Genomic DNA, 15,141 nt, shown 5'->3' with positions numbered 1-15,141 from the left:
AGAACCATGAAGGGGAGGAGCTGCCCAAGGAGCCACCGACAGGCCTGAGGCTCAGACCTGCACCAGTTATCGTGTTCGGTGTGTTTGTGTTTATAGGGCTGAATGTTTATCTATGACAGTTCGATACCTTTAATGACCTTGTCTTCAGCGGTAGTTCCTCGAACGATGTAGCCTCAGGCTTTAAGAAGTTCTGAAATGTTCCGCAAAACAACGTCTCATAATATGATTTTAATACATCATATCACAGCCATGAACTCTGCAGGAGCCTTTCCTCCCTCTAGGACGTGAATGTTACGACGTGAGCAGTGACCTTTGTGACCTTTGTGACCTTCGGCCTCTTACAGGCCAACATTGAGGGTCAGTGTCTGAAGAAAGAAAAGAAAACTGTATTAACCTGCGTGAGGTTAGGTAAGCATGACGTCGTCGCTTCTGATTTAACTTTTGTTTTTGAGAACCGTTTCTGCTCTTTTTACTCAGGAATGATGAGTTCATAATTTATCATAAATGCCACAGATTCGAGCGGCGCTCACTCACCTGGCAGCTCTCTGACGCCGACGTTAAACTCAGAGTCAAAGAATGTTGATCTCCTCCAACCGGCCGCTCCGGTTCTCCTCACAGATCCTGGAAGGAATCGTCCAACAGAACTTCCTCCACAAACCCCCTCAGGCGCTCACCAAGCGGTCTGTTATGTACATATACACACATGAACATCATAAAAGATGTACACCTTTTATAATGTACATATGGCCATCATTAAAGGTGTTTGATCTTGTAATGTTAATGAATCAGCAACATAACTATAATGATTCGAACTGTTACTATTTCAAGCATTTATTATTATTAAAAATAGTTATAATTATAGTAATAATAATGATTGATCTGTTATTTTATTATGAGCAACATGTGTATCAGCTGACTGAGATTTTCAAATGAGTTATGTTACTGCACACCTGTGTTACCAGTACACCTTTGGTACAAGTTTTTACACGAAAGAACATTTCTCCGTCTTTTGAAAAGAGTATGTTGACATTGTGCTATTCATATTTCCAGGTCGCGGTTCAGGGGACTAGAGGAACCGGACGCAGGTGATCATGAACAACAGAACGCTGACGTGTTGACTATTATACTCACCTGAGCCTTTTCAAACAGCTCACCTGAGACTTGATCCCACGCTTTAGATTAGTTCAAACCGTGACATTTGAGCTTTTTGGTGCTGACAGATTTTTTCTGGTTATTCTTTCTAACTACTAACTATCGTTATCTAAAGAAACTAACCAGGGTTGTTCTCTTTGTCAGCGGAGACGGCTGAAGGTCAAAGGTCAATGTGTGTAAAGGGGAGACTTGTGTAAAGTAGAAACGTTATGTAGAATATACAAGTAGGTTTATATCAATAATGTCACATGTATAAATACTTTCACTATAGGAAGTTGGTTACACTTGTTTACTTCTACTTCTGATTCTTTAAAGAGATCAATGGTGGCAGACCTAAACGCAGACCAGGAAGTGAAGGGGGAAATAGTTTATTGCCATGGAAACATCTACAGAGGAACAGTCAGGGAATGGCAGGTAAATGCAGGCAGGGGACGGCCGACCGACTGGGGAACTGGGAGGACGGACGACTGAGATCACAAAGACAGCGTCAGAGGCAAGGCCAGAACCATCAGGTGAAAGCCTCGGCTGATTGGCAGTCAGCCAGCAGCTGACGCTGCTCTCATAAAAGGAGCAGTCGAGAAAGGGATGGGGAGAAGTGTAGTGAGCAGAGGCGCCGTCGTGCGGTCTGCTGGAGTGCAATAAAGAATGTTGCCAAGTATCTCTCGTGTGTCTGATAATCTCTGGTGCTTTGGGGGGAAACCCACGGGTGACGGCAGGAATCCTGTCCCACAGAATATCTTTAGAAGATTTTTTTAAAACTGTCGACTGTTGTGAGAATGGTCGTCTTACCTCGAGAAGGAGGAAGTCCGGCAACAAAGTTTAGAACAGTGTGGCTCCAAGGGGACGGAGTGGGCCTGTGGAAGGCTGGGTAGAGGACACACATCGTGCAGGACAAAGGCGTGTCCATGGACGGCCACCAGAATCGCCTCTTCAGGAGAGACACTGTTGGGTTGATGCCAGGATGTCAGGCGAAACATGAGGTGTGAACCTACTGGAGAACCTTTGAGCGGACTCTGGTACAGAAAGGCAGTTTATAGGGGCCCCCTCCCGGATGATTATGAGTATAGACTGAATATTCTGGATCGAGCTTGAGGTTTCTGGAAACGGGTCGGTAGGTGAGCGTAGAGTTGAATCGACCTGAAGTTGATGCGCTTGGCGGTCTGGATATAATACAGGTTCTTGTAATCCGTCCAAACGATGAATGGTTTTGCGGTTCCGTCCAGCCAGTGTCTGCCAGCAGTTCTCGGTTGCCAACATCGTAATTACACTCATAAATGGCGGGAGTAGAAGGAACAAGGATGGAGCTTTTGGTCCGTGGCTGAGCTCCTGGGACAGAATGGCCCCCACTCCAGCGTCAGAAGCATCCACCTCTACGGGGAACTGACGAAGGGGATCCAGATGTAAGCGGCTGCTGTCGCTGGGGTACAGGAGAAGGGGTTACCGGGGGAAGTAAGTTGGGTGACTACTCTGCTCTCGCCACCATGAACCTCCTGTAAAGGTGTGCAAACCCCAGAAACCGTTGGAGTTGCTTCAGGGAAGTTCAATTCAATTCAGTTTATTTGTATAGCCCAATTTCACAAATTACAAATTTGTCTCGGAGTGCTTTACAATCTGTACACATAGACATCCCTGCCCCAAAACCTCACATCGGACCAGGAAAAACTCCCAAATAACCCTTCAGGGGGAAAAAAAGGGAAGAAACCTGGAGGAGAGCAACAGAGGAGGATCCCTCTCCAGGATGGACAGATGCAATAGATGTCATGTGACCAGAAGGACAGATTTAGAGTTAAAATACATTCAATGAATGTGACAGAGTGTATGAATAGTTCATAGTAGGCATATTCCACGATGGAGACCTCCACGATCCATCAGATGGCGGTAGAGAGGATGAGTGGGCGGAGTCTCAACAGGACAGGAAGTGGGTGTCGGACACTCAGCCACCGCCTGCGTCTTCTTTGGGTCCGTCCTCACCTGCCCGCTCTCGATGATGTAGCCTAGGTACTCCACCGAAGCACACGAAAATCACACTTTTCCGCTTTAATGTAGAGTTTGTTCCCCAGTAGCCGCTGGAGAACCTGCCTCAAACGTCTGATGTAAAATAAAACAGTTTGGTTCTGGAATTCACGTAAGACATCATTGATCAGACTTAGAGTTTGAGTAACCCCAAAAGACTTACTCAAAGTGACCTAGCGGGGTCCGGAAGGCAGTCTTCCACTCATCCCCTCCCTGATGCCGACAAGGTGGTATGCATTCCGAAGATCTAGCTTTTGAAAAAATGGCTGCTCCATGTAGGGGTTCGAAGGCGGAGTTAATAAGGGGAAGAGGTTACTTGTTCTTAATGGTAATGTGACTTAACCCCGGCTAGTCAATACAGGAGTGTAGTGAACGGGCCTTCTTGGACACAAATTCCAGCCCCCACCAGGGAGGACAAGGGCCTAATGATCCCTGCAGCAAGAGAGTCTTGTATGTAAGTCTCCATGATCTCTCGCTCAGGACAGGTTGAATAACCAAATGGAGGGTAGTGGAGCACCAGGCAGCAGATCGATGGCACAGTCATAGGGCCGGTGCGGGGGTCGGGAAGGAGCCTGCTTCTTAACCCTCCTGTTGCCTTCGGGTCAATTTGACCCGATTCAATGTTTCACCCTCCTGTCGCCTTCGGGTCAATATGACCCGATTCAATGTTTAACCCTCCTGTTACCTTTATATTTACTAACATATTTTACCCTTGAGGTCAATATGACCCCAGCTATTAAAATCTCCAGAAAATTATTAGAATTAATATTGTTTTCCAAGTTTAAGTGTGAGGTACTTTATGTTTGTTTGTTGACTCCCGAAAGAACACCGACATTAAACATTGAATCGGGTCAAATTGACCCGAAGGCGACAGGAGGGTTAAATATTGAATCGGGTCAAAATGACCCGAAGGCAACACAAGGGTTAAGGACTCGCAATGATCCCGATACACCGAAGGAATAGCTGACTGCTCAAGGGGTCTGAGTCAACTGGGGGGGAAGCGCCCTCTATAGGCGCCCGGGCAGATCTTAGGCAAGAAGAATGACAGCGGAAGTGGTTGGTAAACTAAAATGGCGGCTAGGTCTCTCCCTCATGAACTCATTAGAGCGACCCTCCAATCTGACACAGGAGCAAAGTAGGCATGAGGAAATGTCTTTCTCGCTAAGGGGAGATAAACATGGCCTCTCCTCAGAGAGGGCCTGGTTCGAGGACTCAGCCAGGACCTTGTGAGCCTGGAGCCCTGCAGAGGAACCGCTGGCTCCGAGTCTCAGCGATCAGATACGAGAGTTCAAAGTGTTTCCTGCTGGGAAGTTAGACCTGAAATATACTTTAAAATATACTTCCTTCTCCTCACGGCGTCAGGGATACAGAGTACTACTGAAGGAGTACTAGTGAAGTAGTACTAGTGGAGTAGTACTAGTGGAGTAGTGCTACTGAAGTAGTACTAGTGGAGTAGTACTAGTGGAGTAGTACTAGTGGAGTAGTGCTACTGAAGTAGTACTAGTGAAGTAGTACTAGTGAAGTAGTGCTACTGAAGTAGTACTAGTGGAGTAAAATGAACATGCTTTATGTGTGTTGAGAGATGTTGCATGACTGATGTGGTGTAACAGGTGAGGTGGTGGGCGTGTCTTTGGACAGGTTTGCATGAGTTCGTAGGAGGAGGAGGTTATTAATGCTGCAGCAGAGCTGATGAGAGGCACTTCTCAGTCATGGTTCTCTCCAGATGGATCTCTGTGGCGACTCTGCTGACCCTGCTGACTCCAGGTAAGGAGCCTCCTTAGCGCACACACCTGAACCAATCACGTGAGAGCTCCGCTGACTGAGGAGGAAGCACGGCGTTGAAACGCACGGACGGGAGCGAAGGGCTCAGTGAACCCTGCATGCAAATTAGTGGCGTCCGGAATCTCTGAGCTTCAGGAGATGGTTTCCTGGATCCTTTGAAATGTTTCCTCATTCCCGAGAAACAACGGTTTAGAACATGTTGTACATTCTGACGTGTGTTGTATTTAACTTGTAATGCGATATGCTATTTGCATTTCACCCATGATGCGTTCACTAGAACACATGTGTCTTCATCTCTGTCTCCATCATCACGGACTATAATAACAGTTTGAGGACAATGACAACTAACTTCTTCAGCAGTAATTTACAACGTTTAGATTGAAGCTGAAGGATTTCTGCAAGCACGTTTTCTATGTTTGAAAATGATCACAACAAATATCTGTCAATAAACCTCGACCGAGAACGAGGTTTGACGTTTAACCGTTTGTCACGTGCTTTGACTATGAGTGAAAATAAGCTTTCCGATATCTTCAGGCCGTAACTTGTAACAAGCATGACAAGTTTGGGGTAGATTCGAGTCTAAACTTGTCATTTAATTTTTTTAGGTGTTCAGGTGTGAATGTTTCTGCATGTAAATGTGTTCAGGCCTTGATTGGCATCATGCATGATTATTTTTGGAAATAATTCATAAAAGCTGCGAGCAGCGATGAACGGGTCCTCGCTCATCTGCGCCAGTCGGGGGCGCCGGCGGGACTTGTATCGAGCGCGACAAGTTTGGGGCAGATTCAAGCAAGTCCAGTTGAGCCACTAGGTGGCGCTTTGACTACGTGAACATATTCATTCATCATGTGTCTCTAAGTGAAGTGTAGACCACGTCATGTAAATTGAATGTAAAAAAATGATAACATTATTTTTGCCTTAGCCTGGAATTGAACACAGGTCTCTGGGTCACAAGGCAAGCCCCTATAGCTCTGCACCACTGATTAGATAAAGTTGCATCAGCCGTAGGGAGTAACATTATTGTGAAAGTGAATAAATTATGGTTATTTTGCTTTTTAATAGGTGTTCCAATGAAAAATGTGTTTGTTTCTTCATGTTAATGTGTTCAGGCCTTGACTGGCAGCATGTATGATTATTTTTGGAAAGAGTTAAAGCAATAGTTTATTGTAGCGCCCCTTATTGGTTAAATTGCACGAAATTAGTTATGTATGTTCCAGGATACATTTAGCACATATGCTGTAAATTTGGATTTTTTTTAGTCCCAATAGTGTTGAGGTTATGCGCATTAAAAAACAAGACACGCCCCTAAAAGGTTTGTTGGGCCATAGATGCTTAACACAATCAGATAATTAAAAAGAGATGATACATCTTAGATGATATAGCTTCAATAATCATTTTCTTCATAAGGTTTGGTATGAATCGGACTCAGCATGTAGGAGAACTCGCCATTTATGTGTTATTCACAAAATACAAAATGGCCCGAAAATGATTGTAGGCGGAGCTTAGGTGTCTGAGAGGCTTTTTTGTAGAGCAGGTCCAAGTGGACTTGTATAAGAAAGATCAAGTCATTTGACCATACTGGGTGAGGGGTGTCGCCGGTCAAACTTTGAGGTGGCGCTAGAAAGCAATTTTTGTTCAAGAATAAAATGCGGCATAATAATAATACCCCTCACAACTTCAATAGGGTTCTCTCGGACTGACTTTGTCAGTCGCTCGGACCCTAATAATAATAAGAATCCTAGCAATTTCATTGGTCAGTCGCTTGGACCCTAAATAATAATGTTTTCTTTCTTTCAGAGTCTCTCTCACAACTAAGTGGTAAGTCACACTTTTATGTTTTTCTTTACTTCTTTACTTGTTTGGACTTCAGTTGTTCTGTCACAGTTTCATCATTATTGGTATTTATTATTATTATTATGAACAAGAGTAGAAACTCCTGGCTGGAACCATTACTAATACTGTAGTAACTAGAATGGGCACTCGGTAGAGCGCATACCTTCGCATATCACAAGATTGGGCATTGAATTATGAACATTTTGGCATTAGTTGCATGCCAATTGGACACAAATGTATCGTGCTATGGTAAAAAAAAAGATGTTGACCTTTCCATGACCTTGACCTTGACCTTTGACCCGATTGATCCCAAAATTTAATCAAATGGTCCCCGGATAATAACCAATCATCCCACCAAATTTCATGCCATTCAAGAATATTTGACCTGTTCATGACCTTTGACCTTGACCTTTGACCCGATTGATCCCAAAATCTAATCAACTGGTCCCCAGATAATAACCAATCATCCCACCAAATTCCATGCGATTCGGTTCAATACTTTTTGAGTTCTGCGAATAACACGCATACAAATAAATAAATACACGCCGATCAAAACATAACCTTCCGCATTTTCAATGCGAAGGTAATAAGCGCTGACTGTGGTTCTGCCGTCCGTCTCTCTACAGTGTGCGGTCAGCCTCCTCTGAACACCCGGATCGTTGGGGGGCAGGTGGCCACCGAGGGCAACTGGCCTTGGATGGCCAGTCTGACCAAGCGTGGGCTCCACTTCTGTGGAGGGTCGCTCATCAACAGTGAGTGGGTGTTGACCGCCGCCCACTGCTTTCCATCGTAAGCACAGAGACCGGAGCACCTTCTTGTGTCTTCTCGCCCCTGAAGGGCTTCGGCTTTAACGCTCTGGGTGACGTTGTCTCTGCAGCACCAGCCTACAAGACCTGGTTGTGAATCTGGGTCGCCAGAACCAGCAGGGCAGCAACCCCAATAATGTGCAGCGGACGGTGACGCGGATCATCAACCACCCCCAGTACGACGACACGACCAACGACAATGACATCAGCCTCCTGCAGCTCTCGTCGGCAGTGACTTTCAACAACTACATTATGCCCGTCTGCCTGGCAGCTCCAAGCAGCAGCCTCCACAGCGGCATCGAATCCTGGGTCACCGGCTGGGGCAAGATCAGCAGTCTAGGTGTGTCAACATGCATATATATTCTATACAACCAGAGGAATCGCCCCCTGGTGGTCAGGAGAGATAATGCAGCTTTTACACATGAAACTTTGGCTTTACTTTTCATTTTCGTCTACATGGCAGCTTTAACAGTCTGTTTATTGAACTGTATGTGTGTCTCTTTAGTGTCCCTTCCAGCCCCAGGAGCCCTGATGGAGGTGGAGGTGCCCATCGTGGGGAATAAACAGTGTAACTGTGACTATGGAGTGGGTGGAATCACAAGCAACATGATCTGCGCCGGGCTCCGTGCTGGAGGGAAGGACTCCTGTCAGGTGATCCTCTTCACTCCGGTGTTGTGTTCAGATTTGACCCCATGCAAAGGTCATCCTCCTAAATGTTTCTCTGCTTACAGGGGGACTCGGGCGGTCCACTGGTGAGCAAGCAGGACACTCGCTGGATCCAGACAGGAGTCGTTAGTTTTGGAATAGGTTGCGCACTGCCTGAACTCCCAGGGGTCTACGCCAGAGTGTCAGAGTACAAGTCCTGGATCAACAGCCAGCTCTCCAGAAATCTGCCAGGCTACATCACCTTCGTGTCCATCGGGACCGACAGCGACATCGGCGTCATTTGTGTTACATCTCAACCCGTAATCACTCCCACCACCACTCCCACCACCACCACCACTCCCACCACCACCACCACTACCACCACCAACACCACCACCACCACCACCAACACCCCTGCAACCACCACCACCCCACGTGAGTCTAGCCTATCAACACTGATTCTACCTCTGAATGAAATGTCTGAATATGTATCTCTGAGATGTAGTACGATTAAAGGTAGAATAGAACATGTTAAATGTTAGGTAGCACACATTCGTAGTTGAAGGAACAGTTACCCCTCAGATCAAAAGCATGACCTTTGACATTTGCTCCTTCAGCGGTGATCTGTGGCCGAGCCCCGAGGAATTCACGTATTTCGGGGGGCGGCTCCGTGGTGATTACCGCCGAGTGGCCGTGGATGGCGAGCCTGCAGAAGAACGGAAGTCACGTGTGTGGCGGCACTCTGGTCGCCGTGGACGCCGTATTGAGCAACGCCGCCTGCTTTTCCAGGTGATACCCAGAGGCCCGTCATATACGTTTTGCGAAAAGATGTGTTTATAGTTTCCGTGGGAAGATGTAAAGACTTTCTGCTGAACCAAGGAGCTCGTTCCACCAACGAGGAGCCAGGATAGCAAACAGTCTTGATTTTGTCGAGTGATTTGTCGAGTGATTTGTCGAAGTGACGGAGTCACAAGTTGATTGGTAGATGCAAAGCGGATTGAACGGGAGGGGACCCAGGATTGGAGGAGGGGACCCAGGACGTAGCCTTGAGGGACCCCAGTAGTGAGAGGGCAAGGTTCAGACATAGATTCTCTCCAAGTTACCCGGTAAGTGCGGTCGTTGAGGTAGAATGAGAAAAGGGAGAGTGCAGTGCCTGAGATACCCAGGTCCTGAAAGAAGAAGATAAGGATCAGTCTGAGATACCCAGGTCCTGAAGGCAGGAGATACAGATCAGCCTGAGATACCCAGGTCCTGAAGGGAGGAGATAAGTATACGCCTGAGATACCCAGGTCCTGAAGGCAGGAGATACAGATCAGCCTGAGATACCCAGGTCTTGAAGGGAGGAGATAAGGATTTTTCTCAGAGTTGGTATGTTTGCACATAAGATCTGAGCTTTGTCTCGTAGCTTCACATGGCTGCTTTGATATCGCTGAACATGAGACGTACTGTTTGAACTGGTTGTGGGAACAATGAACATTATTAAAGCCTTTTAATTGGTTGTGGGAACAATGAACACTAGGAAAGGCTGTTGAACTGGTTATGGGAACAATGAACTTCATTAAAGGCTTTGAACTGGAATTCAAAGCTCTGGTTAAGGTGTCCACGTTTCTCTTTTTGGAGCGCAGACTTCACCCAGAAGGAGTGCTTGAGTTCGGGGCTCGAACCCGCGGCCTTCTTGCTGCCCGCTGCACCAACCTCGCACTCCTTAAACCAATCAGAACTCCTCTCTTCTCCCACAGCTCCCCCACGCCGTCTGACTGGACCGTCGTGTTGGGTCGGTTGAAGCAGAACGGGTCCAACCAATTCGAGGTGACGCTCAACGTGACCAACATCACCATGAGCACCAAGGATGGGTTCAACGTGGCGGTGCTGAGGCTGGCGGCCCGACCCGGCCTGTCCGACTACATCCAGCCCATCTGCATGGACAACGGGCAGACCTTCGCCGTGGGCGTCACATGCTGGGTGGCGGGCTGGAGCGCCGGGCGAGGAGGGGGTGAGTCCAGATCAGTCGCCTCGCCTCTCCGGATTCAAATCTGCCCGGTCCGGGGTTCCCGCCGTCCGGGTTCTGATCCGGGTGTTTCTTCTCTCACCGTTTCCTTGTTTCTTTTCCTTCTTCAGAGGAAGGAGTTCTGCAGGAGTTCCAGACCTCGGTGGAAAGCTGTGGGAACGAGTCATCGTCCGGTGACAGCATCTGTACCGGACTCTTATCACTGGAGCAGGTGAGGAGGTTATACTTCAATGTGAGAGAGAGAGAGAGAGAGAGGGGGAGAGAGAGAGAGACAGGGAGAGAGAGGGGGGGAGAGAGAGAGAGAGCGAGAGAGAGAGAGAGCACTCCAGTACATAAACTATTTAGTTATTTCCCTACGATCCTCGTCTGCCCTCCATCGAATCGTCGATACTAAATGGTGTGTGTGTGTGTGTGTGTGTGTGTGTGTGTGTGTGTGTGTGTGTGTGTGTGTGTGTGTGTGTGTGTGTGTGTGTGTGTGTGTGTGTGTGTGTGTGTGTGTGTGTGTGTGTGTGTGTGTGTGTGTGTGTGTGTGTGTGTGTGTGTGTGTGTGTGTGTGTGTGTGTTCAGGGGGACTCTGGGGGTCCGATGATGTGTAAGCTGAGGGACTCCTGGTTCCAGGCGGCAGTGCTGTCGTCTCAAAACGCCACCAGATCCAAACGAGCAGCCGTGACGGTCTTCACCAGCCTGAGCAGCTTCCAGAACTTCCTGTCTCAGACGGTGGGCTTCCTGTCTTCCACCACCACCTCCACCACCAACGGGACCTCCAACACCAGCGCGGGCGCTCCTGCTCAATGCCCCTTCCTCCTCCTCCTGCTCCTCCTCCCTGTGTGTCTCCAGCTCTTGGTGCCGTGAACATGATGGAGATACCTCGTTCACTTTATAGACAGATATTAAGATCTGATTATGAAGTCCAATCAGCACTGGAGGTTAACAAAGCCTAACATGTAGATTTACCAGAGCTATATATATATATACATGAATAATTATTCCTGATGATTTGATTGTCCAGGAAACTCCTTTCTGAATCAGAAATGTGCCTTTTAGTTCTTTGCACAACAACTATAATGTATAAAAGTAATATGCGTTTTAAAATGTGCTGTACAGTGAAGAATGAGATAAATATTAATGGGTTGTGCACAAAGAAAAGAAAGATACGTTGAAATGTGCTTTTACTGTGAAGGGCCGTCACCTCCATTCGGCTCCACTCGCAACGATGGAAAAACGAACGCTCCACTTCCGGTTTGTTCGAAGAAGAGCTTCCGGGCTGAAACGAAGAATTCCTGAAAGCTGCACTGATCCAATGTATATTAATTAGGGCTGTCAGCGTTAACGCGTTAATCTATGCGATAAATTTGGCCGCGATTAACGCACTAAAATATTTTAACGCAATTAACGCAACTTTGTTTACTTCCGGTGTCGTTGAAGTTGTTGCACTCCCCTGAGTGTCGAGCCGCGGCAGTCCGCCTCCTTCCTCCCGTCTGCTGCTCCATATTGGTCTTTATACGTTTTGTTAGTTTGTTTTTTCGTTTCATTCCAAATACGGAATACGGAAATCACGTGGTTTTTTCGTTTTCCGTTTGAAAACCAAAAACCGAAAAACGGAATACCACCTCTGTATTTCGTTTCTGCTGTCTGAAACCAAAAACGACAGAACGGAAGTGCTTAAAATGAAGTCAAAATAAAAGCCAGTGATACATATTCGTATTAACCTTAGAAGAATATTAATTAATCAATATAAAGAATAAAGAATTAAACGGGGATATTTTAACGATGCAAACACATAGCAGGGTAACGTTAGAAGAATATTAATTAGTCAATATAAAGAATAAATAATTAAACCTGGATATGTTGGAGACAGTGGTGACGACGGGAAGTTTAATATACATGTACACAGCAAGAATCACCTTCTCACTTAATCGTTGCATTGTTTGATGCAACACAGTTAATCAACATGTAATTAAATAACTATTTCACACTTTCATTAATTATTCAGAATGGTTAACTGAAGATATTAAAATGTGTGAAGTAAGTCTGGGCGAGAATATTGAAGGGAAAATATTTATCAAGAATCTGAAAACAGAATGTCAGAGAGACAGAATCGCCGAAATCAACAACGGGTTAACTAGAACTTGTTCATTGGTCCAACTGGTGGATCATTGGGGAGCTGCTGAGGAGAGGAGGAGCTGATGGAGGGTTCTGTGTCATCTGGCTCTGTGTTCATACTTTTACGGTGTTAACGAATGGGTGTTAACCTAGAATAGACACAAGGATTCCTAGTGTGATTCCTGTTGGTCTGTCTTTCACCTTTTTCAAGCCTTTTTAATTAATAATTATTAAAATGTTTTTTACTATTGAATGTTTAAACATGTTTAATCAAATAGCAGAAGGAGCATGTTGCATACATGGTTGTGACAGCACACAAATATTATTATTATTGGAGGGGGATACCAGAATGCTTGGCCAGAGATGGATGCCCAAATAAGCTGTCGACAGACCTTTTGCCAAATGCATCTGTGGCTGCAGACTGGTACGACCAGGAAGTGGGCTCATTGACACGAGTGTCAGACTTTGGCACCAACCATTTCCAAGTTCACAGGACCAGGAAGCTGCAGTGAGGGAATTTGCTCTGCAGTGCCCTGATACAAGTGTCCTGCTGGACAATGCAGTGAATAATCTGCCACAACCGTTCAAAGATGGACTCAAAGGCCTCATCGACATCTCAAGGAGAAATTGTCAACGCTGATGTTTTTGTGTGTCTAAGTTGTTATTGTCTGTGCTTTTTAATTGGTTCAACTGACGGGATGTTTTTTTCTTTTCTTCAAATGTTGGGGGTTTAAAGGGAGAAATATGTTCTTTTTGAATAAACACTTCTGTTGTCTTCAAAGTCTGGCACGAATTTCATTTTTAATCTGTAATGGGAAAGGCTGGACCTGTAACACCAACTATTGATAGTGACACGGTGTGTTGACCCCCTGCCAGTGTGAGTAAGGCACTGGAAGATGGCTTGTTCAGTGACCTCTGACCTAGGTAACAACGTACACCCAAAATATACACACACAAGACGGTTGCAGCCGGTTTAGGTGGTGAAGCCATGATAACTTCATTCATCAGCCACCATTGTATCACTTGTTTCAGGCTCATAAATCGGTCTCCCGACAGCGGATATCACAATTTGGACCCAGTGTGAAGATTTCCCACTGGAGGAGGACCCTATGTGGTTGGGAACCTCGCTTGTTTATGAAGGGCAGCTTAAGGACCCTGACACCTCAGTTTGGATGCCAATCTGACACCTATTGCTTCACTAAGAACACAGCTGATGTCTGAGCACGACAATCAAACAGCAGGAACAAACATCAATGATAAACAATCTGAGCCAACCTATAAATCACATAATACTAAACACCATTTTGACCTGAGCTTGTAGCAGGTATAAAGCTTCAGTGAAGCTCAGTCAGGACGGTTCATACATCTGACATTCACTTTTCATTTGGAACAGCTCTTGGAAGGCAAAACTTTGATGATGTAAATCATGCGAGCAGATTGACTGCAGATGGAAGAATCAGAGGAATTGAGATCCAGCAATACAACTCAAATACAGAAATGTAATCCTAATGCAATGCTACCACTAATTCTGAAGGCTTCCTCTTTTAGGGGAGTAGTTAACTTGTGCTTGACAAAGAATTAGAAAATACCAAAGATTGTCTTTCTTTACTAATCTAGAAGTGTGCAGATGTCATTGGATCAGATATAAGTACATGTGAGCTACTGCTCTGAGCTAAAGAAGGCCACGACCTGTTAGGCCTACTCTGAGCTAAACCTGTTGCTATTAGCTAAACAAGATCATGACCTGTTGCTCTATAAGCTAAACAAGGCTCTGAGCTGAATATGGCTTATCTAAATGTACATGCAGAGATATAGCCATACGGCTAAACACAGACAACAACGCCTAACAATCACTCCTATAAACTATGTGAGACATGTTAGAGATGTGAGGAGCTGTGCTCTCCATGTTTCACTCTGATACAATAACTCATGGAGTCAACTCCTCAAAACATGTTCACACACAACACAGAGCTCCATCCTTCTGGAGACCAAAGTACTACATGATGATGATGTGATGTAGTCAGAGGAGGAAGACACTGACAGCAGAGTCACAACAGAACAGGTTACATGTTGATGATGATTTAGTTTATTTCGATCAGCAAAATATACAACAATCATAATTCAACAAAAGAAAGTGGCTGACCGAAAGGGTCGAGGCTGAAGCTAACGAGCTTATAAATGCCTAACCTATGATTTCGAAAAACGTATTTCAAAGAATCATATATATATATATATACATATACACACATATACATATATACATACATACATACACACACATATATACACACACATATAAACACACACACATACATAAACACGCACACACACACATAAATAAAACAAAACAAAAACGTGTCCCCATTAACCGTTGATGTAATGATGTAGTAATGAAGGTTACAGGTGAAGCACAGGTGGTGCTGTGACTGGGTGCTAACTGAAGGCTGCTTAATAAGAAAAAATCAACTGTCTCTTTATTTTTCAATTGTCAATATGTATTGCCTCGTGGTCATCATATCCTCACTCTTCCATGTGGGAATGTTTAGTTACAAAATGACCCAAATAAAACAAGTAAATACATGATGTATACAACTATGCTGGAAATTAACCATAAACATAAATATCGGAGGAAATAAACGGCATTAAATACATATGTATCAAGAACAGGTATACTGCCATCTAGCGGTATAAAGGTGAACCGTTTACTCTGCGGTGGAAATATAAATATAATAACAGCTGCACAGAAACATTACTTTGATTAATCTATATTAGGAACTGTGTTGCATCAAACAATGCAAC

General features: G+C 45.3%; 1 protein-coding gene across 1 annotated transcript; it reads left to right on the top strand.

Moving 5' to 3' along the window:
* The first annotated feature begins 4,874 nt into the window (after nt 1-4,874).
* LOC130188446 (transmembrane protease serine 9-like) lies at nt 4,875-11,388 on the top strand. Its single transcript, XM_056406818.1, has 10 exons — nt 4,875-4,929; nt 6,745-6,765; nt 7,407-7,569; nt 7,658-7,926; nt 8,092-8,237; nt 8,318-8,666; nt 8,849-9,020; nt 9,971-10,224; nt 10,350-10,450; nt 10,807-11,388. The coding sequence occupies exons 1-10, from the start codon at nt 4,875-4,877 to the stop codon at nt 11,089-11,091; spliced, it is 1,815 nt and encodes a 604-aa protein (XP_056262793.1). The 3' UTR covers nt 11,092-11,388.
* The last annotated feature ends 3,753 nt before the right edge of the window (nt 11,389-15,141 follow it).

The sequence above is a fragment of the Pseudoliparis swirei genome, chromosome 23 (assembly GCF_029220125.1).
Source record: "Pseudoliparis swirei isolate HS2019 ecotype Mariana Trench chromosome 23, NWPU_hadal_v1, whole genome shotgun sequence".
NCBI classification, from domain to species: domain Eukaryota; kingdom Metazoa; phylum Chordata; class Actinopteri; order Perciformes; family Liparidae; genus Pseudoliparis; species Pseudoliparis swirei.
Note: the sequence above shows the minus strand (reverse complement) of the source record. Positions and strands in the feature narration are given on the sequence as shown.